Source organism: Ictalurus punctatus, chromosome 10 (genome assembly GCF_001660625.3).
Source record: "Ictalurus punctatus breed USDA103 chromosome 10, Coco_2.0, whole genome shotgun sequence".
Lineage (NCBI taxonomy): Eukaryota > Metazoa > Chordata > Actinopteri > Siluriformes > Ictaluridae > Ictalurus > Ictalurus punctatus.
Genome location: NC_030425.2, coordinates 14790001 through 14816901, shown reverse-complemented (window position 1 = coordinate 14816901; position 26901 = coordinate 14790001). Strand labels below are relative to the sequence as shown.

Genomic DNA, 26901 nt, shown 5'->3' with positions numbered 1-26901 from the left:
TGTCAGTCATGTTCCTCTCCTTCCACCATGGACCCCTGAACTCCTATATTGATATTATTTGGCCTTTTCAAGGTTGTAAAGAAATTTAAAGGTGTTTTGCATATGTCTTACAGAAAAGAATCATGTGCAGGAAATTCATATACAAAATTTCTGAAACTTTATGGGCTTTGAAAAATGGTCTTTTCATTACCTGTAAATCATCAGGTCTGATCTCAGTTCGGTGCCTGAATCTCAGGTCATCATTGAACCACTAGACATGAGGAAAACATGTTGGTAACCTACTGCAGGTTATTCTAGGTCAGCCGTAAACACATATTTTTACCATCTGATTTATCATTTTATGATGACTTCCTTCTTCGTATGCCTTCTGTGTAGTGGATTACAGTTCAGCCGGTGAGGATTAGGACCAAATCAGAAGGAAAATATAAAGATCAAGCCAAGAGGCTCTGCTCTAATCTCTCCTTCTTGTAAAACAAGGCCCCAGTTCTGTGTTCCATTTCTCTTGCTGTTGTATTTGGTTTCAAACAATACAACGTCAATTAATTTACAACTGCAGTTATACTTAATAGCTTAAAAAGGGGTCAGGCATTAGCTGTACTCTGCTTTCCTGGATATCAAACAAACAAAACACAGGTTTATTTAAAAAAATGTGTTAAATATGTGAGCAACAATTATTGGCACCCGTTTGAATTTATATCAGAAAAAAAAATTGAAGTAAATTTTAGATTTTTTAGTACAACTTTAAATTTTGTAGTAACAGAGAGGTAGCCGTATGGAAAAGTACATCATGCCCATGGTTAAATATGGTGGTGGCTCTTTAAAGTTTTAGGGCTATTTTTGGACCTGAACATTTTGTTAGGATTAAATAAGAAAAACTGCAGCTTATCAAGATTTTCCCATGGCAGTAAACATAAAGATACAACTTTAACTTTAAGCACTAACATTGAAGAGTCATTCCATAAATATTAAATAAGAATAGTTGAAAATTTGTCTTTTTTTATCCTAAATGTAATTGAGTTACAATGTGTGGTGTTTGGGGTAAAGAGAAAGCTGTGTAAATTTTAATAGAAATCCTTCAATCAATATCAGCCTCAAACCAAATCCAGTTATTCACTGGTCACATAGACTCACTGATGTGGTTTACAACACAGTGTGATGTACTGTAATCTACAGTCCACTCTGAAGGTATCGGTCTGAAAAAGCACCTGCCAAATGAATAAATGTAAATGAAAAAAAAAAAAAAGATTTGTAAAGGATAGAGCTGTAATAATCATATGACAATGTCTTGGCTTGGTGTCTGGTGAACATACATTAAGTATTTCACCAGAGAATTGTGCAATTTGATGTTATTCTAAGGTTCTGCATGGATAAACAACAGTGTGTGTAATTCCTTTCTTATATCAGCAATAACATTACAGATTTGTCATGTTAAGCTTAGCATATTCCGAGACAATTACAACATGAAACAAGCAGATACTCATGATCTTGAATTTTAATTTCCAGAAGAGTCTCTCTCTCTCTCCCCCTACATTTCTGCTGTTCACATTTATCTTCTGAAGACAGAAAGGCAAAGAAATTTTCAAAAATGCAGTATAGAACAAAAGTTCTCAACAGACCAAATTATAGCACTCAGTGTTGTGATGTGTAGATTAAAGGGTGATTCTTCTTCACTGTTTCACGAAGCGAGGTGAACAAACTCTGTGTTGCAGAGCAAGTTTTGAGTTGACAAAACCAAACAAATCCAATCCGGGTTAATTAAGGTTAACAGTTTTCATGACGCTGGTTATCAACTTTCTCAGCCAACCCAGGTTTAAACTCTAAATCGAGGTTTACTCAGCATGCGCGTGCACATAAAAGCCAGACGTTTACAGCAAACAGCCAATAGTGTTCAACATGGAAAAAAGCAGGTGTGCATACCTACTTCCGGTTGAAGAGAAAGAAATTATTATGCGAAAATATGAGGAAGTTAAACCTACACTAACCGCAAAAATCACACCTTTGCGGCTGCCAAAGCTTGGGAAAATTGCTGATTGTGTAAATTAATAATTTTACTTTTAAAGGCTCACAGTGAGAATAAACGGATTGAAAATTTATAACCCCAACATATTTTATTTAATATAAATTATTTTAATTACATATGAATAAATAAATATACATTTGTGACAATATATTAGGACAGGAATAATGCCACCACATAAAATTCTGTACCACTTGCAAAGAACTGCAAAGCAACACAAACAGTTCACGGAAGGCTACAGTAAGTGTGGCTTCAGCGTGTCAGATTTTTAATGTGTGGCACAAGAAGCCGACACAGATAAACTATACCATCTGCCGAAAATCCATACCTTTCATAAATGTGGTCATCGGGGAAAGCCAGGGGATTGTAACTGTCCCTAAAAGTTCTTTCCCTTCAAAGTGCCTTTATTATTTATTAACAATTAGCTCGCAGCTGATTATTCCAAGTTGGGTTTAAGTTTGAGCTTACCCAGAATAAAACCTGCTCTGGAGAAGGTTAGCTGTGTAGCACAAGTACCATGGCGATGAAACCCACTAAAAACCACCTCACCTGGTTGAGACCGAAAAAACAGAGTTTAACTCAAACTAAACTCAAACTTTCCTGGGTAGCTACCTACTGTAAACCGGCTTCGTGAAACAGGCCTCAGGTGTGCCAGTTTTCAAAACAAAAAGGAGCTTCATTCTGCCTTTTGCTTTGAGGTCTGCATGCGCACTTAAGTAGATTACACATCCATTGTGAAATACTCTTTTGAAATAAAGTGTTAGATATAAAAAATAATCTACAATTAAAATAAATTAGCAAGTGAAGTATAGAGAGTACATTCCATGTCAAATCGTGCTGAACAGGTTTACAAGCAGGAACGTTGTTACTGTGTCCAGTACAGTATAGTGTAATTATTTGTAAATAAAATGTCTGGTCTGCTATGAAGAAAGCAGATGTGCGAATGAAAATAAGAAAATGAAGTCAGGACTCTGTGGCGGACTCATGTTTGTTCAGCTCAGCCTGTAGACGCTCTCTTAGCTTTTGGAATGATGGTCGCATTTTGGGATCCTTCTCCCAACAGAGCCTCATGATGGCATAGATTTCAGATGGACAGTCTTCAGGTGACTCCATGCGGTATCCCGCCTCCACCTGCTCCTTCACCTCCTTCAGAGACTACAGGGAAGAACAGAAAATTAATTTTAAATGATTATACTTATTTATTAAAAATACATTTAAATAAAATCTTTGCACTGTGAATTCTATTATGAGCAGCGCTGTGGAAAAGCACTTTAGAAGCTGTGGGTTACTCGTCAATATCCAGTCTTACACAGTTAGATTAGAAAAGATCAGCAGTCAATACCAGCTCAATACAGACTCATGAGGTCAGAGTTGAACATGGTTGAAAAACCTCTCAGATACTGCTGCACACATCGCATCCTCTGTCCACCATTAGCCATAAGAAGCTTCCATGCTGCCTACTTTAATTTCACAATCAATTAGTTCAGCTGAGTTTCCAGCTCGTCCACAAGAGCTTATTTTAAGAATTGGTCCATGATGTTATCATTTTCATCCATTACAATTTTCAAGTGGGGAAACTTGCCAACTGCTCCAGGTCAGGCTGAGCATGGATTATAGAAAGCAATGTGGAGAAGTCTGGTACGCCATGGTTGGGATTTGAACAGGAACCACAGGTCACATAGTGCTACATATTCAACCAACACAAACCTGTCAATCAACTCACCATTTTGGGGTAGGGCTGTCTGCCAAAGGAGAACGTTTCCCATAGAAGCACACCATAACTCCAAATGTCTGACCGTGTAGAGAACGTCTAGAAAGAAAAAAAAGAGAGAAAACCATAGCTAACAGCAACAAATCACCATCTTACAGCAAACTGTATTATACAATATGAATATCATTTATATGTATTCCATGGAAGACTTTTTTTTATCCAAAGTCACCTATAAATGATGCTGGACATATGTAGTCTATACAGCGTAAATCTGAGCAGTTTCTTAAGAGCCACCTTGTGGCTCTCTGGCACGCATGAGACTTACATAACCTTACCCACTGAGCTATCACTGTCAATACCATTACAAATCATGAACAGATCATTAACAGAAAAACCCATTAATTATTTTTGGTGAAGCCACCGAATCATATGTTTTCATTTTTAGCAATTCATAATTTTCAGCAATTCAGAACTGCTTCCTAATTAGTGGAATTCTCTCACCTTGTTGTTTAAGGCCTCAGGTGAAGTCCATTTTACAGGTAACTTTGTGTTGTCAATGCTCTGACAGTTGTTCATGGCCAGGCCAAAGTCACTGACCTTGGCAACATTGTCATCAGATATGAGGATGTTACGGGCAGCCAGGTCCCGGTGTACGAGTTTCTTTGACTCCAGATACTCCATCCCTTCACACACATCTCTTAAAACCACAGGAATAAATGTTGAGACTCACAACCACACAAACAGGTACTATGTGTGTGAGCATTTAAATTATTCATTAAGTACTGTATTCATATTCCTGAGTTCTAATTCTATAGTGAAAGTGTGATGAGATGTGATTCATGCAAATGTTCATGTACAGTGAGGGAAAAAAGTATTTGATCCCCTGCTGATTTTGTACGTTTGCCCACTGACAAAGAAATGATCATTCTATAATTTTAATGGTAGTTGTATTTGAACAGTGAGAGACAGAATAACAACAAAAAAATCCAGAAAAACGCATGTCAAAAATGTTATAAATTGATTTGCATTTTAATGAGGGAAATAAGTATTTGACCCCCTCTGCAAAACATGACTTAGTACTTGGTTTAAAAACCCTTGTTGGCAATCACAGAGGTCAGACGTTTCTTGTAGTTGGCCACCAGGTTTGCACACATCTCAGGAGGGATTTTGTCCCACTCCTCTATGCAGATCTTCTCCAAGTCATTAAGGTTTCAAGGCTGAAGTTTGGCAACTCGAACCTTCAGCTCTCTCCACAGATTTTCTATGGGATTAAGGTCTGGAGACTGGCTAGGCCACTCCAGGACCTTAATGTGCTTCTTCTTGAGCCACTCCTTTGTTGCCTTGGCCATGTGTTTTGGGTCATCGTCATGCTGGAATATCCATCCACGACCCATTTTCAATGCCCTGTCTGAGGGAAGGAGGTTCTCACCCAAGATTTGACGGTACATGGCCCCGTCCATCGTCCCTTTGATGCGGTGAAGTTGTCCTGTCCCCTTATTAGAAAAAAACCCCCAAAACATAATGTTTCCACCTCCATGTTTGACGGTGAGGATGGTGTTCCAGGGGTCATAGGCAGCATTCATCCTCCTCCAAACACGGCGAGTGGAGTTGATGCCAAAGAGCTCCATTTTGGTCTCATCTGACCTCAACACTTTCACCCAGTTGTCCTCTGAATCATTCAGATGTTCAGTGGCAAACTTCAGACGGGCATGTATATGTGCTTTCTTGAGCAGGGGGACCTTGCGCGCGCTGCAGGATTTCAGTCCTTCACAGCGTAGTGTGTTACCAATTGTTTTCTTGGTGACTATGGTCCCAGCTGCCTTGAGATCATTGACAAGATCCTACCGCGTAGTTCTGGGCTGATTCCTCACTGTTCTCATGATCACTGCAACTCCACGAGGTGAGATCTTGCATGGAGCCCCAGGCCGAGGGAGATTGACAGTTCTTTTGTGCTTCTTCCATTTGCGAATAATCGCACCAACTGTTGTCCCCTTCTCACCAAGCTGCTTGGCAATGGTCTTGTAGCCCATTCCAGACTTGTGTAGGTCTACAATCCTGTCCCTGACATCCTTGGAGAGCTCTTTGCTCTTGGCCATGGTGGAGAGTTTGGAATCTGATTGATTGATTGCTTCTGTGGACAGGTGTCTTTTATACAGGTAACAAACTGATATTAGGAGCACTCCCTTTAAGAGTGTGCTCCTAATCTCAGCTCGTTACCTGTATAAAAGACACCTGGGAGCCAGAAATCTTTCTGATTGAGAGGGGGTCAAATACTTTTTTCCCTCATTAAAATGCAAATTAATTTATAAAATTTTTGACGTGCGTTTTTCTGGATTTTTTTGTTGTTATTCTGTCTCTCACTGTTCAAATACAACTACCATTAAAATTATAGACTGATCATTTCTTTGTCAGTGGGCAAACGTACAAAATCAGCAGGGGATCAAATACTTTTTTCCCTCACTGTATATACTGTAGCCTCTGGAGTAAAAGTCAGTATTACAAATAATTTTGAGAGTGAATGAGATGAATGCGATCCCTTTCAGAATGAATTACTTATTTGTTGCTTTATAGACACCTGTGGCAATTTGTATAGTTAAAAATGTGGATGTGGTTAAATGCTTACAGAGCGTATTGCAGGAGTTCATCTTTGGTGATAACTGAGCGTCCTCGTGATCGCAAGTAATTCACCAGATTACCCTACAGGAAACATCACTGTTACTGCATATACTAAATCAGCAATATATACAGTCCTCTGTAAAAGTATTTTTAGGAACAGTAAGGCCAATTCTATTGTTTTTGTTACACATTGAAGACTTTTGGGTTTTGAGATCAAAAGATGAAGATGAGAATTTCAGCTTTTATTTCCTCATATTTACATCTAGATGTGTTAAACAACTTATAACATGGCACCTTTTGTTTGAACCCACCCATTTTTCAAGTGATCAAAAATATTGGAACATGTAACTTATAGGTGTTTCCGGCTGCTGTTAAATTTATTGATTGAGAATTAATTACTCTGAATGACTACTCTTCATTTGAACCATAGGTTTTGCCTGTGAAGTCTGCATATGTTTTTAAAAAGGATAAATAAGCATGAAGACCAGGCAACTGTCTATGGGAGTAAAGCAAACCACTCTGAAGCTGAGAAAAGAATATATCAGTGCCATTCCATAAGCATTGGGCATAGCCAATACAAGAATTTGTAATGTCCTGAAAAAGAAAGAAACCAATGGAGTACTAACAACCAGACATGGAACAGGTTGGCTAAGGAAAACAACAACAGTTGATGACAAACATTGTGAGAGCTTTGAAGAAAAACCCAAAAACAACAGTTAGTGACATCACCAACAACCTTCACTGAGCAGAGATGAAGGTATCACAATCCACTATTAGAAGAATACATCAAGTGCAGAAATATAGATGCCATATCACAAGATGCAAACCACTCATGAGCAGAAAGAATCAGAAGGCCAGACTGGAATTTGCAAAGAAATACAGAAACGAGCCACAAAAGTTCTGAAACAAAGCTTAACCTCTACCAAAGTGATATAAAGGCCAAAGTGTGGAGAAAGAAAGGATCTGTTTATGATCCAAAACATAGAAGCTCATAGGTCAAGCACGGTGGCGGTAGTGTCATGGCTGGGGCTTACATGACTGCTTCTGGAACAGGATCACTAATCTTTTTCTATGATGTAACTCATGATGGTAGCCGCAGAATTAATTCAGAAGTTTACAGGAACATTTTGTTTGCCAATTTACAGAGAAATGCATCCAAATGAATTGGGAGGAACTTCATCATGCAGCAAGAAAATGCTCCAAAACACACTGACAACTCAATAAAGGACTTCATCAGCTGAAAAAGTGGAAGGTTTTAGACTGGCCAAGTCAATCACCAGACCTTAACCAAATTGAGCAGCATTTCACTGAAGTGAGAAACCCCCCCAGAAACAAACAACAACTGAAAGAGGCTGCAGTAAAAGCCTGGAGAAGCATCACAAAAGAAAAAAAACAACAATTTGGTGATGTCATCGAAGGCTTGATGCAGTTATTCCAAGAAAGGGATATGCAACCATATTAAGTGTAATTTATTTGAAGATGTATACTTTTACTCTTCTAAAAATTGGGTGGTCTGATACTTTATGTTTTATGCTGTTTAACAGATCTAGATTATGCTAACAGATTATGGTGTTTAACAGATCTAGATATAAATACCAGGAACTAAAAGCTGAATTCCCAAACTCTCATCTCATATCTATCTTTTGATCTCAAAACCAAATGTCTTTAGTGTATTTAGAAACAACTGAATTGGCCTTGCCGTTCCAATAGTTTCAGAGTACACTGTAATAAAAACTCTACCTTTAACCCTTACATTCTTTTACATTTTAAATTTTGCACGATATTAAAACTGCTTAAAACTACATTAAGACTTAAAAATGTTATTTGCTTGAGTCATCATCCCTAATTCTCAGAAGAATGTTATGTCTGTAGTCCTATCTAAGCTGAAGCTACTTGCAAGTTCTAGAACATGCCGTACCTTTGCCATAAATTCTGTGATGATGTAGAGGCCATTGTGTAGAATCACTCCTAATAACTGCACCAGATTCTTATGCTGCAGTTTTCTGTAAAATAACAGTTTAAAGAGGTGCATCAGCATCAGTGAGACATATATACAGTAGATAACAGCATAAGTGATGGAAAGTTTCAGGGAAATGCATGTTGAGACACTCACGTCATAACAGAAGTTTCATCCAAGAAAGCTTGTGCAGTGACATCAGACTTTATGTTTTTCACTGCCACCGCCCTACCCATGTATTCACCCTGAAACACAGCTAAAGATAAGAAGCAAGGGCTGTGAGAGTCTGGCCTATATATATAATCAAAATTATATATATATATATATTATATCAAAATTAATCATGAATTGAGCACAAAGCAACATATAACTGGAATGACTGATGGTTTTAAGTCTAAACACATGGGGGCACTGTAGAGTTTTATCCTATAGGGTCAGGAGGAACTTGGAGCATCACAGGGTACAATCACATACACATTCACAATCGATGCATCAGTGTGCTCTGAATCAATGCCTGCATGGACAACTCACACAGGGGAGATATATATATATATATATGTGTGTGTGTGTGTGTGTGTGTGTGTGTGTGTGTGTGTGTGTGTGTGTATGTATGTATGTATGTATGTATGTATGTGGACATATATCGCCATCTAGTGGTAAAAGTAAATGTAGTTTAGACTGACCTCCAAATTCGCCATGTCCAATACTTTCTCCTAAAGTAAGTTTTGAGAGATCTAATAGCCAGCCCACTGAGAGAGAGAGAGAGAGAGAGAGAGGGGGGGGGTAAGTAAGAATGACATTCAAATACAAACCATATAAAGCTCATTTTAACAAAAGATCAACAAAACTATGGCAGTTACTTTTCGATAGCTGCAGTGCAGCTGACTTAGTTCCCTCTTTCTCTTTAGGTTTCTGCAGTGTGGTAGCAATAATGCCTTTGTTCTTCGAGTAGAACTGAAACAAAACAAAACAAAACAAAAATATTTTGATTTAATACATTTATTGTGATATCAATATTACATTACCACATTGCCCTTACTGCCAATGACTCAGGCTCTTGGTAGGCTTGATAGTATTATTATTATTATTTTATTACAAATGTCACATTAAAAGCATATTTTGTATACTATCCCATTTTAGAGAACCAGCTGTGTTGCGTAATTACTTTGTTTTACTCTGATTGCATAATCGCAACTGTGCATGTTGAACCTGTGCAACCTGAAATCTGTTGTGTGTATTGCTTGCAAGTTCCTGATGGTTACCGCATGCAGAGATTTTGACTTTTGATTACAGCTTGATTAAAGGAGAATCGCAATGAACTCTATTATATTAAATACTTTTAACATTTATCAGCCATGTTTGAAAATATGTATGAAAAACTGGACAACATGATTAGTCAGATGGAAAATGCATTGGACATTCCATACAGGATATCGCCAAGGTTTTTTTTTTTTTTTTTTTTGTGATTTCTGATGCCAAAAATGCTTGATTTTCGTGTTTTTTGTGGAAAACTATTTGAATTTGCGAAATTGCTCAGCTGTACACATGTTCGACGCATGTGAATCGACGAAATCCTTGAGGGACTGATTTAATAACCAATCAGGATAGCTTCCAAGCTCCTATTGCTCCTTCTTCTCTGGTGTGTTAATCTGCCTGTATACCATCAGCTCTGCAGGTCCACATTAAAATATGCAAAAGTCTAAAAGAAGTCACTGCCTGACTATTATGTGATAGTCCGACGCATGACATCCCCACTGGGTGCTGACTATCTGGTCAGAATGTCACTTCCTCAGGAAATCAGTTACACCACAGGAAATGAGTTGCACACCAACTGTTCAGAGAAGATACCTACTTCAAGATGCTAAGCTACATCCAGCTGCTAAACTGAGGTTATAATTGAGTGAGTGAGGTTATAATTAGTACTCTCTCCCTGCCTCTGAGCACTCACCTCCACCATGTCGATGAGGTTGTAGAAGTACTGCGTCCCATCAATTGTCAGCTTGGATTCCTGGTAGATCACATGGTAATGAAGGACCTCTTGTTTAAAGCTTACGCACAGGACGTAGTCACCGGGGTGCCGAATGGACTCGCGCACCAGAAACAGGCCGTCCTCCTTCGGCCGCAGTTTGCTGACAGCCTCCGGACCTGAGATTTTCCCATGGAACCATCTGGAATGTAAATAACAGCAACTGGAAAATGATATATCCTGTAATATAAAACGATCTCCTGGGATACTCTGAAGCTTCTCATAGTCATTGTTTCATCTAGCTCCCTAAAGGATTCTTCAGTTTGTTGCTTTAGGGGAAGGTTCTATGTAGCATTGTAAAAGAGTGGGTTTCTCTTTCAGGAAGCGTTTCAAGTAGAATGTCTGCACAAAGACTGAATCATTTCCTGTTCAAAGACCCCTTGAGAAATGCTTTTTATACAGTCGTGCTCATGAAGTTACATACCCCCTGCAGAATCTGCAACATGTTCATAATAATATAAATATATAAGAGGAATCATAAAAATTGATTTTTTTTAATTTAGTGCTTAAGGTAACATGATACATTAAGAGTCAGGGGGTATAAACTTTTGAACAGGATGATCTTCGTAAATTTTTACTATTTTGTCTTCTGGGAAAATGTAAATATATTATGTAGCTTCTGAAGAGCAGTACTAAATGAGAAAAAAAGATCTTTAAACAAAATAATAACAATGTACATAGATTCCACTCCTTTCAGCCAAGTACATAAATCTGAGGTTACTGTAGGCCACAGTGGTCACAGAGCTTGTACTAGAGTTAAGCTAGAATAAAAATACTAAATCTAGAAAACCCAAGGGTTCTTTGTTTTGTTTCTCTGTGAGAAGTTTCAAAGGTTCAATGTAGAACTCTACAACAGACAATTTCCTTATCCAAGTGATCTAAGTAGAGCGGTTTCAGAGCCCCACAAGGCTCCACATCCAAATAAGACGAACAGGTATGAAAGGACCTCAAATAAGCAGATGTTTGACAAGCACAATTAGAAATAAATGTTCCATGCAGCACCCTACCCAAGGTGTTACCCAAACAAGAAGCCTTTGAAGTACCCTTTTCTCAAACATTTTTAGACTCACACATGTTCCCCAGCCACCCATGAGCAACCTGCAGCCTTCCACCTACTAACCACACCACTAACTGAGACAGGAATACACGTGACTTAATTTGCCTACACACCTCTATAATTAGAACTTTTCAAAACATATCATAATAAATCAGAGTATTAAAGCAAAGGCAGTGCAAAAGAAGTCCACCTTAAGGTGTTACTGTTAATTCTGGGAAACAGAGAATGATAAGCACAGGATTTTATTCACACTCATATAGCCTCTTAGCATTGTATGCACTTACCCTATCTAACACCTTTTGGCTCAGTAATACCATTTGTACATAAAAACTTTAATAAGTTTTTTTTTTATTATTATTATTTTTAAATAAATAATTATGGCCTAAGCACCTTCAATAGTTATATGTGTGTGTGTGTGTGTGTGTGTGTGCCTGCTTAGCACTGGCTAACTTAGCACTCAAAATCTCTATTAAATTAAATATGCGAATCAAACTGGAACTCACTTCATATGTGTAATTCCATACATGGTAGTGCTGGTGTGCTTTAACACCAAATGTGTGCTGAGGAAAAAATGTGTTTTTATCATGTGAAGTTGGCCACTTAGTTTTGTGACTCACTTTTTCATTTTTATACATAACGAATATGTCAGAAATGACATGTTCACAGAAGTAAGTCTGAGATACTGAACAGTGTGACACTGTTTGAGACAAGGTGTGCACTTTAAAAAATGCTAAACTGGAGGCTATAATGTTCCTCTTGTTAGCTACATTATCAACGTAGTTCTCCAGTGCATTCTTGAGTGCTAATAAGGTGATATATTCAAAACCATGATAGTGATTTAAACAGTTAACATACCCTGGCTGTATCATTCTGTTTCTCAAGGTGTTTTGATTTAGACCAGACTTACGGCATGAGGCTGAGACTGGGGTCTACACGGAGGGCTTCACGTTCTCGCATGTTAGAAGCAAAGATCAGACCTTCTTCACCTGTCCTGTTGTGCTTGGCCCGGTAGATGGCCTTCCCCTGTAAAATAAAATGGCTTGAGCGTTCCTTCTGCTAACATTTCAGACTTTCAGATAATTTGTTTGTGGATTCAAGTCCTCAGAGCCTTAAGTTATGAGTTATATAATGTAGAATGAGAAAAACTAAGTAAGAAATATGTATAAGTGAATTGAGAAATGTTTGTGAGTTTTATTTTATCTGTAAAAAAAAGCTAACTAGATCACTGTAATTAGTAGGGGTGTAAACCACAGGCTTCCACATGCTACAATACAATTTCAATTCATAAGTCAATAATTCAATATTTGATATTAACGCTGAATGATATGATACAATACCATATGATTCTATTTATTAGCCTCTAATCAATATGTGACTAACTTTGTTCTGAATCTGGGGTTTACCTTCTCTTAATTCGCGACAATGATTTTGTGATGATGTACAGAATGACAGTTTAAAAAAGTATCAGAGTTATGCGCAAATCATCTTGCTAGCCTATTATATTATTTACACATTAGTTTCCATCCATCCATTTTTTGGAGCCTATCCCAGGGAACTCAGGAGACAAGGTAGGGGACACCCTGGACGGGGTGCCAATCCATCACAGGGCACAGTTGCACACATATTCACACACTACGGACAATTTGGACATGCCGATCAGCCTACAACGCGTGTCTTTGGACTGGGGGAGGAAAGTGGAGTAACCCTCGAAGCACAGAGAGAACATGCAAGCTCCATGCACACAGGGAAGAGGTGAGAATTGAACCCCCAACCCTAGAGGTGCGAGGCAAACGTGTTAACCACTAACCCACCATGTTCCCACACACATCAGTTTAAAAAGATGAATTATTTTTATACATGACAGTTAATAATAATTATGAATAATAATTGATTTTATGATCGTTGCCTAGATTAATTTCAGTTTTGCTAAATCATCCAGTTGTTACGCAGCCTACTAATTAGGTACTTGTAACACACAATGTATTTGACTAACAGTTGATATTGTCGCTGTTCTAATATCAACTGTAAGACACATTTGTGATTACAGCAACTGCTTCAGCAAACAAGTGCACTCGTCTTTAATAAAACATTAACAGTCCTGTTAGAATCTGAGAGCAGATGATGAACAAAATTTGGATATTTGATGGAACACTTGCTTATTTTTTGAGCTAAGTGTTACAAGTTGTTATTAAAGTCTTTAAAGGAACAGTATTGATAAGAAAGCTTCCTTTCTGATCTTCTTCTTTTTTTTTTTTTTAAATCTGCTCCTAGAACAGGAGTTATAACAATCCTGCCCTTTCTTTCTTTTTTTTTTTTAATTGTTTTTTTTTCTTTTTTACTATTTTTAGTCAGCTAATTTTCAGTTAGGCTATTGTCAGTACTTGTTCATCTGTAAAATACAAAGTGACAATGAAAATAATGCTAGCATCATTAGCAGGCATGATTTCAAAGCATTTTGAATCAGGATCTAATGTTATTCAATTCCTTTGACTTTTGAAATTTAGATGATTCAGTATTTCTGGATTTCTGTATTCAGGGTGGTAGCTGTTCTTCTCTGCAGGAACCCTGTACAGAATCAGTTTACTTTCTTTCAGCACTTATGACTCTGCCCTACTTTGTGGTATTGTATGAAAGAACTTATTTTTTCTTTTTCTCCAAGCACATTCAACTTGTTTTTGTTGCATGACTTTACATTACATTACATTTACATGACATCTACATTAAAAGTGCAAGAGAATATCAATGTAGAAAAAAACGTAAAAGCTGCAATTCTCTCAGTACATTCTTCTTTATCATGCAATAACTGTATTTAATCAGAGGATAATAAGGTTTCATATGAAATGCTAACAGTTCACAATAAACAGATATGACAACACTATTTGGCTGAGGATTTTAGCTTCTTAGCTCAGTGGTGTTCTATGCATTATGGTTCTAGTAACTTCTGGTGCTAAGGACACTAATGCTATATACATAATGCTCCTACAATGTAGCTGCACATGTTTAGTTGTAGTAACATTAACACAAAAGTTTCCATATTACCAGTAGTAAAAGATTATCGCAAAACGATTATCACAGCAGTTACAGTTATTACAGTCTAACCTCCTCAGAACCCGAGGAGGAACCTGCTGAGAACACTTACTAAACATTACAATAATGTTCTCTGTTAGCTGGGCACATGGTACATCATGTACCACGAAAGAACTGAGTGTCACATCAGTGATAATGAAATCTAACAAATTTTGATTTGGACTGAACCCAAACCCAACTGCTGTCATGAAATCTCTCAGTATCACAAAAAAGCAGCTTACACTTTTCCACATTTTGTAGTGTTACAACCGGGAACTGAAATGGACTTAATTGGGGTTATATGTTATCTACATAAAAGTTGTGACTTTTCTAAGTATTCACCCCTGTTGTTGCTGTAAAACCTGTAACTTAGTTCTGGTGTAACCAGTTGCCATCAGAAAGCACATATTTAGTTCAAAGTGTCACGTGATCTCAATATTAATTTACCGAATCCTGTAAGAACCTAGAGATTGTTAGAGAACATACCTAAACAATCATGAAGACCAAGGAGCTATCAAAATAAGTCCCGGACAAAGTTAGAGAAAAGTATCAATCAGGATTTCCTTATTTTAAAAATATCCCAAACTTTCAACATCCTGCAGCGTGCCATTAAATGCAGTACTGAAAAATGAAAGGGATTTGGCATGACTGTAACACTGCCTTCAGGAGATCATCCACCAAAAGACTGAGTAAAGAGGGGATTAGTCAGATGAACATTTGAATGACATTTCATTTTTAAAATGTGGGAATGTTCAAGGGGTGTGAATACTTATGCAAGCCACTGTATATGCTCTTTTCTACAAGAAAATAAAACCCATAGACTTACCATCAACAACTCCAAACTTAAAATGGTAAGGATGTCTCCTTTGCGATAGAAGACTTCATTGGGTTTAGGTTTTGTGTGGTCACTTTTGGCGACACAGTGTGTACCAGGAGGCCACGTTTTCTATAAAAATAAAATAGTCTTTAGTTTATGTACACATGCTTTCTGCACTAGAAGCGATCATTGATGTTATAAGTGTATGTTTACCGTAGACATCGCTAGAGAGAGGAAGCTTAAATCAAAGCTAAAACCAGGCCAGCAGCATTAGATTTCCTGCAAATATCAAATATAAACATCCAGATGCAAGGCTTCTTGGACAAACAACAATAATAGTTTGATAATAACTAAGTATATAGGAAAATCAACCTAAAATCTGAAAAATAAAAACATAAATATTGGCAAGTTAGAATAATTCTTTCTTCTATCTCTTGTTTGTATTCAAATAAAATCCAGCCATAAAGTTAATACGGCTTCATGCTTTCCATGTCATTTTTTTCTCCCTGTGTATTTCCCACTTTAGTTTCGCCTTCCAGAAAGGATTTAATAGCTTCAGTTATTTTCAATTTTAAGATATATTTGTTTTTTGTTTTTTTTGTAGTGGCTATACTTCTATTATCTGTATTTACACTCAGCTAACATTGTAATAGGCTTATCCAAATACACCAATCAGCAATGCACTGCATACAATCATAGAGAAACAGGCCCATTAATGTACATATTAAAACAACAGAATGGGGGGAAAATGTGTTTTTATGACTTTGGCAGGAGTGTGACATGGTTACAGGTGCCAGATTCCTAAAGAAACATTATCATGAAGGTCTGGAAACGTATTAATCAGGGTTTGGTTTATATACATGTATGTGTGTGTGTGTGTGTGTGTGTGTGTGTGTGTATATCTATCTATCTATCTATCTATCTATCTATCTATCTATGTATATATATATATATATATATATATATATATATATATATATATATATATATATATATATATATATATAAAAGACGCATCAATAAATCCATTATTAAAAATGGAAACTGTAACCCTGAAGACTGTCTGCCAAACCTCAGTGTCTAGGTAAACAGGGGATTAGTCAGAGAAGAAAAAAATTCAACAAACATAAATAAAAAAAGTTTTTTTACATTCCATTTGACTAAAGATAAATTATAGCACATTGAAGATGATTTCTTTTTCTTTCTTTTTTTTCCACACATGTAATTGTCATTTACCAGACGTCTGATTCATTTTTCTTTCCCCAAATTACATACATGTGACACAAAAAAACATAAAAATTCTAGAGGTAGTACGTTATCCAGCATGAGATGGAAGTCTAACAGGCTAAGATGTTTATTTATTTATTTATTTATTTTTAAAGAAGATCCCATTTAAATAAGCCTATTGCCGGAAAACATTAAAGAAGCCTACTCAAACATTTTTAAATGTGAAACTGTATTTTCGCAGATGACCGGTTTCAGTCTGTCATGTTTAATTTGCATATTTTCTAACGTTTTAAACTAATGTGCGTTATTAATGTTATACTACGGCTTCCTTTTAATAGTACATCATTACTGTTTTCGTAATACTGTAATGATCATATCTGACACCAGTTAAATGTAACTCGAGAAGCTGCCTAAACACCATCTCTCGAACTGACAAAAAAGAAATAACTAAGATCTCATTAGGAGCTGAAACACACAATACAGACGGGTTACGACTTACCACACGCTGTAGACAGCTTACTACTCCATGTTCGTGCAGCGTTCAGCAGCGCACACTCAGGATATGATGATCTGAATGTGGTTATCTACTTCTGCTGAAGTGATGTCGTTCTGCTTACTTCCTCTTCATCTTCATCCCAAAACATCAGTGCAGTACATCACTCAGCCGCCAGGGGCGAAGCACAGAATCTTCAATGAACAGGAGTGAATGGAGCTGAACTACTAAAATTCCTGTGAAGGTTTAAGGTCAGTTATGCTGTAATCTGATTTTGTTCATGGGAAATACAATTATGTGTCTCACCAGTTAATTTCATTGACGGATGGGTAAAAAAAAAATAGAGGAAATACAGTCATGTGAAAAAATAAGTACACCCCATGGAAATTGCTGGCTTTTTTTTTTTTTTTGCATATTTGGACAAACATTTCATCCTCTTTGAATCCGTGGCTATTAATAAAGTTGATACACTCTATCAAATGACATATAAAATTAACATTTTTAATTAATTTTCACAAACAAAAAATAGATCAGTCACATGGAAAAAGTAAGTACACCCCTACATTTATCACACCTTCAAATCCACAAAATTAGAATCAGGTGGTGAAGATAGGGTGCCAGTGATTAGAACCTGCTTAGAGAGTTCAGGTGTAACCTGTCTTATTTATACCCCTCTCATATCTAGTATCTGGTGTTCCCTTTGCTATTGAGGTGTGTGGTGTCATCATACCAAGACATAAGAGTTCTGTAAGGCCTTCAGAAAAAAGATTGTGGATGCCTGTGAGTCTGGCAAGGGATTCAAAAAGATCTCCAAATGATTTGAAATACATCTTTCCGCTGTAAGGAAAATCATCTACAAGTGGTGCAGATTTAAAATGATTTGTCCAGGACTGGCCATCCCAGCAAATTCAGCCCAAGAGCAGACTGTCTGATGCAAAAAGAAGTCTCCAAGAACCTCAAAATTTCATCACAGGATTTGCAAGTAAGTTTTGCAACTGTTGGTGTCAAAGTGCATCCCTTTCTATAATCAGAAAGGGATGCACAAATTTGACCTGCATGGGAGGCGTGCCAGGAAAAAGCTTTTGCAAGACTACAGTTTGCCAATGAGCATATATTGCATGAATTCTGTGATGAGGGAGTCCAGTGGCTCTGTTATGCTTTGTGGGGCATTTATTTATTCATTTGGCTGGAATCATTTGGCACAGCTTTTCCTCTTAAATGGAAGAGTCAGTACAAATCAAACCAGAGTTCTTCTGGCTGATCACCAGGATGAAACATTTCTATTGTAATGGGTGTGGTCTCTCCCAGGGTGACTCCACCCCCATCCACAGGGCATAAGGGGTCACTGAATGGTTAGATGCAGATGAAAATGATGTTAATCATATGCTATGACCTACACACTCAGAGCTCAACTCATTTGAACGTCTATGAGATTTTGGTGAGATGTGTTAGACAGTGCTCTCCACCACCATCATCAAAACACAAACTGAGGGAAAATCTTTTGGAAGAACAGTGTTCATCGTGCCAGTACTGTTTCAAAATCTTACAGGGCTCACGTGAAGATGTTCTGATGGCTCATGGTGGCCCAAAACCAAGTGAGGAATAACACGCAACAGGCCATGCTGTGGATGACATTTATGTGGAGTTGTCTGGAGTTGTTTGGCCCCTTATTTCCAGTGAAAGGAAATTGAAATGATACAAAGACATTGTAGACAGTTGTATGCCTCCAACTTCGTTACAAAGGTTTGTGGAAGGCCCACATACAGGGTCATAGTCAGGTGTTGGTCATAAAATGCATCAATAAATAAATAAACTGAGGCAGAGAATTGGTAAGCTGTTTGTTTTCTTTCTCATAAATCATAAACAGCATCTAACAAATCAATCAACAAAAGTGACAATATTGTGCATATAGGAGTTTAACATGTATAATTTTAAACAGAACTACAAAGATGTTCCAAATGGTTCACACCCTTTACCAAAAACATCAACAAAATCTGACTACTATAACATTCTGCATTTCTACAGAACAAAAATTCAGAAAAAAGATCATTGTTAATAATAATAATAATAATAATAATAATAATAATAATAATAATAATAATAATAATAGAGACTACATATTGCATATCTTATCACAGTATGAAACAGTTACTAACATCTTCACCCACTTTGTTTCACAAACTTAAAGTGCACTTTATTCTGCCCCTCTAAGCTCCCTTAATTTCTTAATGTTTATATAAATCATTAATTTTAGTCTTGTTTGTTAAGATCGCCTCGCCTTTATTCAGAATGAAAATGATTCTCTACATTCATGTACAACGAAAAGAAATGACTTGGATTTCAAACTTAATGACCAGGTATTAAACGATCAGAGCAGGTTTTTAAGCTCAACCTTAATGTTTCATCTGTTTAATTCACTAAATGATACACTTCTCATTTGGAGAAAACAAACGTATATTACTTTCAATAAGCTCTTGGTGTAAATAAACTAGTTTCCCTGTGATTAAATAATAAATAAACTCTAATCTCTTTGCAGTAGTACAGTACCCATACAAATTATTCACACTATTGTCTAGAAGCTAAAAATATTTTTAATCTCAGATCAGTCTTAATTTACGTCCTTATCAAATGGACCAGACCCACTGTATAAAATGAAAAATAAAGCAACTGGGACTAAATAAGGGACTAAAGGTTTGTTGTTTTGTTTTTTTTTTTGTTTTTTTTTTTAAAGAATGTGCAATTATTGAACTCAATCTGAGTAAACATCACCAGATCATCAGTCGCCAGTGGTTTTTAAAATGTAATATTTTCTCACTACTCTATAAATGGTATACAGCGACCTGCTCTGAAATTCTATTTTCAGTACAACTGTGATTAAACAAGAAAAGAGGAAACATTACTTCTCCATTTCTGTGCTTTGTTGTAAAAAGATGATGTCAACACCATTGCTTTCTTAGGAAGAAATACTTTCTTAGGAAGAAATACTACATTATTAATTACGCATGATGTTTGTGGAACTTTTCAATCATCTTAGAAATCTTTTTTGTTCCTCTTGCCCTCCCCCTCCACCTCTTCTGCTTCGTCTCTCTGTCTCTTCCGGTTGCAAGTGCTGGCCTTAGATACCGGTAGTGAGTCCATCCCTAAGAGCTTGTGGATGTGACGAAAAGCCAGCAACCGCAGGGCATGCTGAAAGACAAAATATGACATTGGTCTCATGATTGCATATGTTGTGACAAAACAGGAAATGATGAATAATTGTTTTCCAGTAGTTAATGTCCTAAAGAACAAAAGGTTTGACCCTTGCACTGGTATAACATTTTCCATGACAGTGCGGGTGCTTGTTGGATTCTGACAGCTGAACCATCATGTTACTAGAAACTGATTTGTTTAAAAATATTATTCCACAGCACTGTTAAATAATTTTCTGTAACAGCATCTCCAACTATAGATTCAGACGAAAGATTATCTTTTCCATAGTAACAACTTAGCCTTGTAGGTCTTGTAGGGTGTTTACTCCAAATGAACAGAATAAAACAAGATGTGCAGTCATTCATATGGTGAAGTTTTCTGTGAGGAGGCTGTTATTGGGCATTTATCGAAGGTTTGTCTCCAGTGTCAACACTCACTACATTTACATGGACAGCAGTAATCTAATTATTGACCTTACTCTGATAAGATAATTAAGATAATAATGTGATTAAGGTGTTTACATGAGTCGCTTTTAGAATACTCCTGTCATGTTCCCGTTTTACATGTTTTAGAACATAATTAGATCAACAGCACACATCATTACGTCACGGTGCCACGCCGTCCAACGTCCCTCCAGAATTTCACGTATCAACATAGTTTGTCTTCGTTATGGTACCGTATACAATTTTGGGTGTTTTTATTAAATTGTTTTACGAATGCTTTAAGTGCAGTTAATTATTTTTCATGCTATACGTGCTAATAGACAACTGTTTGAAGCCGTGGGCTGCGTCCCAAACCGCATACTTACGCTCAATATAGACGCCGAGATATATGTATTTTTATGCCTGTAGTATATGTATATACTACAGGCCTATAGTAGGAAAGTATGTGGTTTGGGACACAGCCGAACTCTCTTCTTCGCCGTAAAACATAAAACTGCCATATGAGATCATGTCCTGTCGCAAAATGCGGTGAAAACTCTCACACGACGTTCATAATGTGATTAAGGTGTTTACATGTCTGTAATACTCATCCATAATGCAACTAAAACAGGAGTACTCCACCTGTCTTAATTCGATTAGAGCTTAATTCGAGTATGACCTTAATTAGATTAAGGTAAGTAAAAACTGCTGTTTACATGGTAGTTTCTTAATCAAAGTATGGTCTTAAACAGGTTAAGAGTTGATTATTGTTGTCCATGTAAACGCAGCTACTGTCTCCAACAGTCAGAGATAAAGCTGTATGTAACTAAGGCCTGCTTTGTGCTTTTACAGTAACAAGCTGCATTTCGTGATTAATTTCAAGAGAGAATAAAAAGAGCCTGATGAGAGAATGATTGTTTATAGCCGTTATAAATACAGTGGCAAGAAAAACCCTGTGAACCTTTTAGAATTTCATGGTTTTCTGAATAAATTTGTCATAAAATGTGATCTGATCTTCATCTAAGTCAAGGGTATTGACAAATATAATGTGCCTAAAATAATAACACAAATTCTGATCCCTCATGTCTTTATTGAACACACTCATTCAACATTCAAAATGGCAGTGGAAAAAGTAAGTGAACCCTTAGGATTAATAATTGGTTGACCCCCCCGGCAGCAATAGTCTCAACCAGGTGCTTCCTGTAGCTGTGGATCAGACCTGCACATCGTTCAGGAGGAATTTTAGTCCATTCTTCCTGGCAGAACTGCTTTAGCGCAGTCATACTCTTTGGACGTCTCATGTGCATGGCTCTCTTCAAGTCATTCCATAGCATCTCTATTGGGATGAGGTCTGGGCTCTGACTCTGGCCACTCCAAAAGGCGGATTTTGTTTTTCTGAAGCCATTTTGTTGTGGACTTGCTCTGGTGTTTTGGGTCGTTGTCCTGTTGCATCACCCAACTTCTACACAGTTTCAGCTGACATACAGACATTCTCATATTATCCTGAAGAATTGTCTGACATACTTGGGAATTCATCTTCCCCTCAATGATTGCAAGCTGGCCAGGCCCTGATTCAGCAAAGCAGGCCCAAATCATGATGTTTCCTCCACCATACTTTACAGTTGGGATGATGTTTTCATGATGATATGCAGTGCCCTTTCTACGCCAGATGAAATGCTGTGTGGTTTTTCCAAATAGTTCAGTCTAAGTTTCATCAGTCCATAAAACATTTTGCCAATAACGCTGTGGAGTGTGAATGCGCTCTTTTGCAAACTTCAGGCGTGCAGCAATTTTCTTTTAAGTAAGCAGTGGCTTCCTTCGTGGTGTCCTGCTGTAGATACTCTGCTTGTTCAATGTTTTACGTATTATAGACTCATGAACAGAGATGTTAGCCAGTTCCAATGATGCCTTCACATCTTTGGCTGTCATTCGGGGTTGTTTCTTTACCTCACTGACGAGTCTTCGTTGTGCTCTTGGTGTCATTTTGACTGAGCGCCCACTTCTTGGTAGAGTAGCAACAGTCCCAAAGTGTCTCCATTTATAGAATGTTTGCCTAACTGTAGACTGGTGAATTTCTAAAGTCTTTGAAATCACTTTGTAATCATTGCCAGCTATATGTAAATCAACAATTCTTGATTAAGCTCTTTTTGGCAAGGCATGGCTCACATAAGCGTATGCTTCTTGTGCAGAGCAAATTCGAAAAGTTTGAGGGGTTTTTATCAGTCAAAGTAGCTGTAGTCCACACCTCCAAACTAATTTTCTTAATGAGACTCCAATTAGCTTTTCTGAGGTCATTAACTCAAGGGTTCAAATACTTTTTCCACAAGCACTATGAGGTTTTTTTGGTTGTTCAAAATAAAGACATGAGGGATCAGAATTTTTTGTGTTATTATTATTTTAGGCACATTATATTTTTCAATACCCTTGACATAGATGAAGCTCAGATCACATTTTATGACCAATTTATTCAGAAAACCATGAAATTCCAAAAGGTTCACATACTTTTTCTTGCCACACTATAACATAACAGTTTTCAACTTCCATTCCACAAACTAAACATAACTATAAAAAGCACAAATAATTTCGCTCATTTATTTAACAAGCTTTATAGCTCTCTGGATTGTTAATCTTTTAATGGCAGTGATTAAAATAGCTGCTCAGCTGTTGTTTTAGTGATAAAATGATCTGACATCTAAGTTTCTGCTGCCTGGAGCTTTCTTAAAGCCGGAGCAAATCTGAGTTTGTCATCCCAACACTTAATTGTGGAAAAAGATTAAGCGCCATCATGGTTACATAGATGGGAATGATGTATAATGTGTGCCTTTTATATTAGCAAAAGGTCTTTTTTAAATACCTGAGCACTTGCAGTTACATCCTCTCTGGCTTGCTTGGTCATGGTCTTGAGTGCATCTGTTTGAACTTTTTCACATGGGTCAATCAACCCTGGACCATCTGACAGCAGAAGGAATAAACATTTTAAATATTGATATGGACCAAATTGTACTGCAAGCTATGCATCATCTTGAGAACATAATTATAATCTGGCCTTTTAAATCCATGCACCTTGCAGTAGGATTCCACTAGCCATACACTCCAGAACTCTGCGCAAGGCTTTTCCTGGACTCAGAGGAGTCAATGCACTGCTGAGGGCTTTCTCAATCAGCAACTCCATGGCCTTCAACAGAAAACACATCATCATTAAGAGCAGTGGAGAATTTATTCCTCACTGCAGCTAATCTGAAAGGTGACTGATCAGAGTTCAGATGGCGTAAATGCCAAGCGCTCACCCAGTCGGGCATCTTGCTCCAGGTTGGCATGCGCTGACAGAGGTCTCGGAGTACACGGATGATGATCACACAGGACTGGAGACCGTTTGCCCGAGACTGCTGACAAAACATACTGAGACCCCATACATACAAAACAAACTACGCAGCTTCAGGTCTAAAAAGCAGCACTCTTTATTTTAAGTTTATCTTCTATATTCAAGATGTAATGTAATATTTAGACAGGGCAAGGACATATTTTCTGGGATACGGACATACAGATGCATGTATGGTCATCACACTAAAAACTCCATGTATACTACATGCAGCACAATTTAATACAAACTGACTGTTTTGACCTTTATTTATTTATTTATTTATTTAGGGTTTATGGTGCTTGATCACCTCTGCTATGCACTCCAGAACTTACTTGAGTTACTTACTTCCCTGACAAGCTATTTTAAAAATCATCGATATTTTATTATTTTGCATTTTAATCTCAGCGATTGCCCGGCTTTGGTATGGCTTTGGCCATAAACGAAAAAAAGTGAGCTTCATTTACCTGAAACCATTTGGTATGTCGAAGTGCAGCCAAATACTCGAGGCACTTTGTCCTGTTTAGAGCATCTGCAGGGTCTTCAGGCACAAGAAACAGACAAACAGAAAATGTATTAAAATGTTCTATTTTTATTTTCAGCACTGAAGTTTAAGGCAAAAAAATGCAGATTTTTCTGCTTTACACAGAACTGCAAACACATTTAATACAAAAGTAAATCAGTATAAAATGCAAAGAGAAAATCTGGCATTAAAGAGTTCTGCTATTAGCAAACATAACAGGAATAGATTCCACAGCTCCTGGTTCCTAGAAATTGTTGCAATGGAACAAGTTATATAAAGACTGACTTATATAAAGTTAGTTGAATGTTACATACAAAAGAAATAAGAAAAAACTTATAAAACTCAATACAGCTGTATAGTTCCAAATGGGCTTCATAATAATGTTTAAATATTATCAATCAGATAAGCAATGTTTGGTGTCTGAGCTATCCCTTAAAGATACACCAAAAGAGGAGTCTCCTCCCCCCAATAAAAAAGGAGATGGACACATCTGCATTGAAATTCCTGTTGCACAGGATGTATTCATAACGCCAGCTTTGCCACATCTTTTTTATTAAAAAAATAAATAAATAAAAAAATAAAAATAAAATAAACACACCACTTTTCTGGCCACAAGCTTCAGAATCTTGAAAGTTGCATTTTAAGTATACAAACCTCTTAAAAACAAACCTTTGAACATTCATGATTTGCACAAGTTTTGAACTCTCCAATTCTAAACTCTCCAATGTTAGCTGCCACCGCCTGGAAGCCTCGCCCCCTTCCCCCCTTATATCCTCTTAACTGAACTCACATAGGTTTTTGTCAAGGTAAATGGAGAATGTTTGAGTTCATTAATATGGAATACAATATATTAATGTATGTTTGACTATTAGACAAGTATATAATGGATGCCACAGGAAAATTATGGCTGAAAATGGTCAAAAATGCCACTTTCGGGTTTGGGAAAAAAAAGGGATAATAAAGGTTAAATAGCCCTAGAATGAAGTGTCAAATCAAACACTTAAAATAAATAAATAAAATAAATAAATAAATAAATAAAATTTAGAAAGTGGTACAAGACAGCATTTAAATATGCTCTGTTCCAATGGCAGATCAACAGAAAAATTGTCAGTCACGTTAACATTAAAGAAGGGGTTATATGGAAAACGTTGTGATGTTTTTTTGTTTTTTGTTATTGTATACTGCGGATTACTGAAGAATCACCTATAAATCAATCATCCAGCTGAATTTTCACGATCGGTGCTGCTGGCAAGCAGTTCCTGACTACAAAGCTATTGTGCTGTCCTTAAAGCTGAAATGCTCGTTTTCCTCTCTTTTTTCAGGCTACTGGTTCTGGAAGATTAAATCTTTTATCACATGTGTAAATGGTAAATCACAACCAGGGAAAAATTATACAGCTGGGAAATGTGTCAAGTGAAATTACTAAAGTTGGTATTTGGTAAAATTGATATTTGAAATAGGTTTGTTCTCGACACCTTCAATCCTTGTTTCCTTTCCTTGCGTGCTCTGACTGAGGAGCTAAGTTAGTGAGACATGTTTGTTTAATATGGATGGAAATCTGCATACTCCTTCTTTACATACTCACCCCCTGACACATTACCCTTTCCTTGTATATAATTATAGAAGTCTGCCTTCCATACACTGAGTAAAACTCATCTGCATCTGAGTCATGGTGCTTTTACGTCAGTGACATAATGACACTTGCAAAAATACAGAAAGGTCAGAGATCCAGCTTTAGATTCAATCAAAGCTAAATTATAAACCGAGGCTGGCCAATTCACTTACTAACAGATGTTGTAAATAGTGACACTGAGAAACTGGTTGGGACTGAAAGACATCCCATCTCAGTTAGAGCCAGATTTATTTTAAATTTGGCTGTTTCTTTTTTTAATGAAAAGGAGACATACAGTGCAGTCGACTGGAAGCATGGGTTCTCTAACCTTTCTCAGGCAGCTTGTCACCTGCCTTTCCCTCCGTGCCAGGCGCAGGCTCAGGCTCCTCACGCATCACTGGTGAAGTGAGACAGACGGTCACCTGCATTTTTGGTTCCTTGCTGGAACTAATGATGATGTTGGCTTCCTCAGGCTGAGCCTGCACCACATACTGATCTTCAGAAAAGGTCTGCCGGTTAAAAGGACACGCTGCATTACTCACTACAGAGGAGACAGCCGGGCACGAGACTGAACATCCCAAATTATATCAGGGCTGTAGCCCCTTAAAAAGAATGAATCAGAATTAAAAGTGACAGATTTCACTATCAAAGTTTTCACAGTCTACAAACTTATTATGAGAATGGAAATTTCACTCATGTTCTCTGCTTTCCGTTATTTCGACTTTGAGCTTGCTGTATGTTATAAATAACCCGGGCTCTCTCTGTAGGGTTTAGGTGTCAGAACCAGGCAGGGGAACTAAAGATCAGTTA

The 26901-nt window shown here is 37.2% G+C and overlaps 2 protein-coding genes across 7 annotated transcripts in view; both read right to left on the bottom strand.

The window, feature by feature from the left end:
• Positions 1–1474: 1474 nt before the first annotated feature.
• Positions 1475–17147, bottom strand: matk (megakaryocyte-associated tyrosine kinase). Its single transcript, XM_017478316.3, has 13 exons — positions 16994–17147; positions 15481–15546; positions 15277–15396; positions 12292–12407; positions 10250–10469; positions 9162–9255; positions 8985–9050; positions 8458–8557; positions 8263–8347; positions 6352–6425; positions 4230–4425; positions 3741–3827; positions 1475–3172 (listed from the first exon to the last, which is right to left on the bottom strand). The coding sequence occupies exons 2-13, from the start codon at positions 15487–15489 to the stop codon at positions 2981–2983; spliced, it is 1359 nt and encodes a 452-aa protein (XP_017333805.1). The 5' UTR covers positions 15490–15546; positions 16994–17147; the 3' UTR covers positions 1475–2980.
• A 1666-nt stretch (positions 17148–18813) lies between these two features.
• Positions 18814–26901, bottom strand: part of zfr2 (zinc finger RNA binding protein 2) — a 32601-nt gene continuing 24513 nt past the window's right edge. The window contains exons 14-19 of one of the 6 annotated variants that reach the window (XM_053683131.1): positions 26421–26600; positions 24424–24507; positions 23886–24023; positions 23662–23773; positions 23453–23550; positions 18814–20173 (exon numbers count right to left, since the gene is read on the bottom strand). In XM_053683131.1, the coding sequence (XP_053539106.1) occupies positions 20018–20173; positions 23453–23550; positions 23662–23773; positions 23886–24023; positions 24424–24507; positions 26421–26600 (768 nt within the window). In that variant the 3' untranslated portion in view covers positions 18814–20017. Of the gene's footprint in view, positions 20174–23452; positions 23551–23661; positions 23774–23885; positions 24024–24423; positions 24508–26419; positions 26601–26901 lie in introns of those variants that run through there. The other 5 variants (XM_053683133.1, XM_017478319.3, XM_053683134.1 and 2 more) reach the window with 5 other exon arrangements.

What these genes read in the sequence shown, in the direction of transcription:
- matk (XM_017478316.3), bottom strand. An exon ending in TCACAGAATTTATGGCAAAG is followed by an intron (nt 6,426 to 8,262) that starts GTACGGCATGTT and finishes TGTTTCCTGTAG; the next exon opens with GGTAATCTGGTGAATTACTT. An exon ending in GAACTCCTGCAATACGCTCT is followed by an intron (nt 4,426 to 6,351) that starts GTAAGCATTTAA and finishes TGTGGTTTTAAG; the next exon opens with AGATGTGTGTGAAGGGATGG.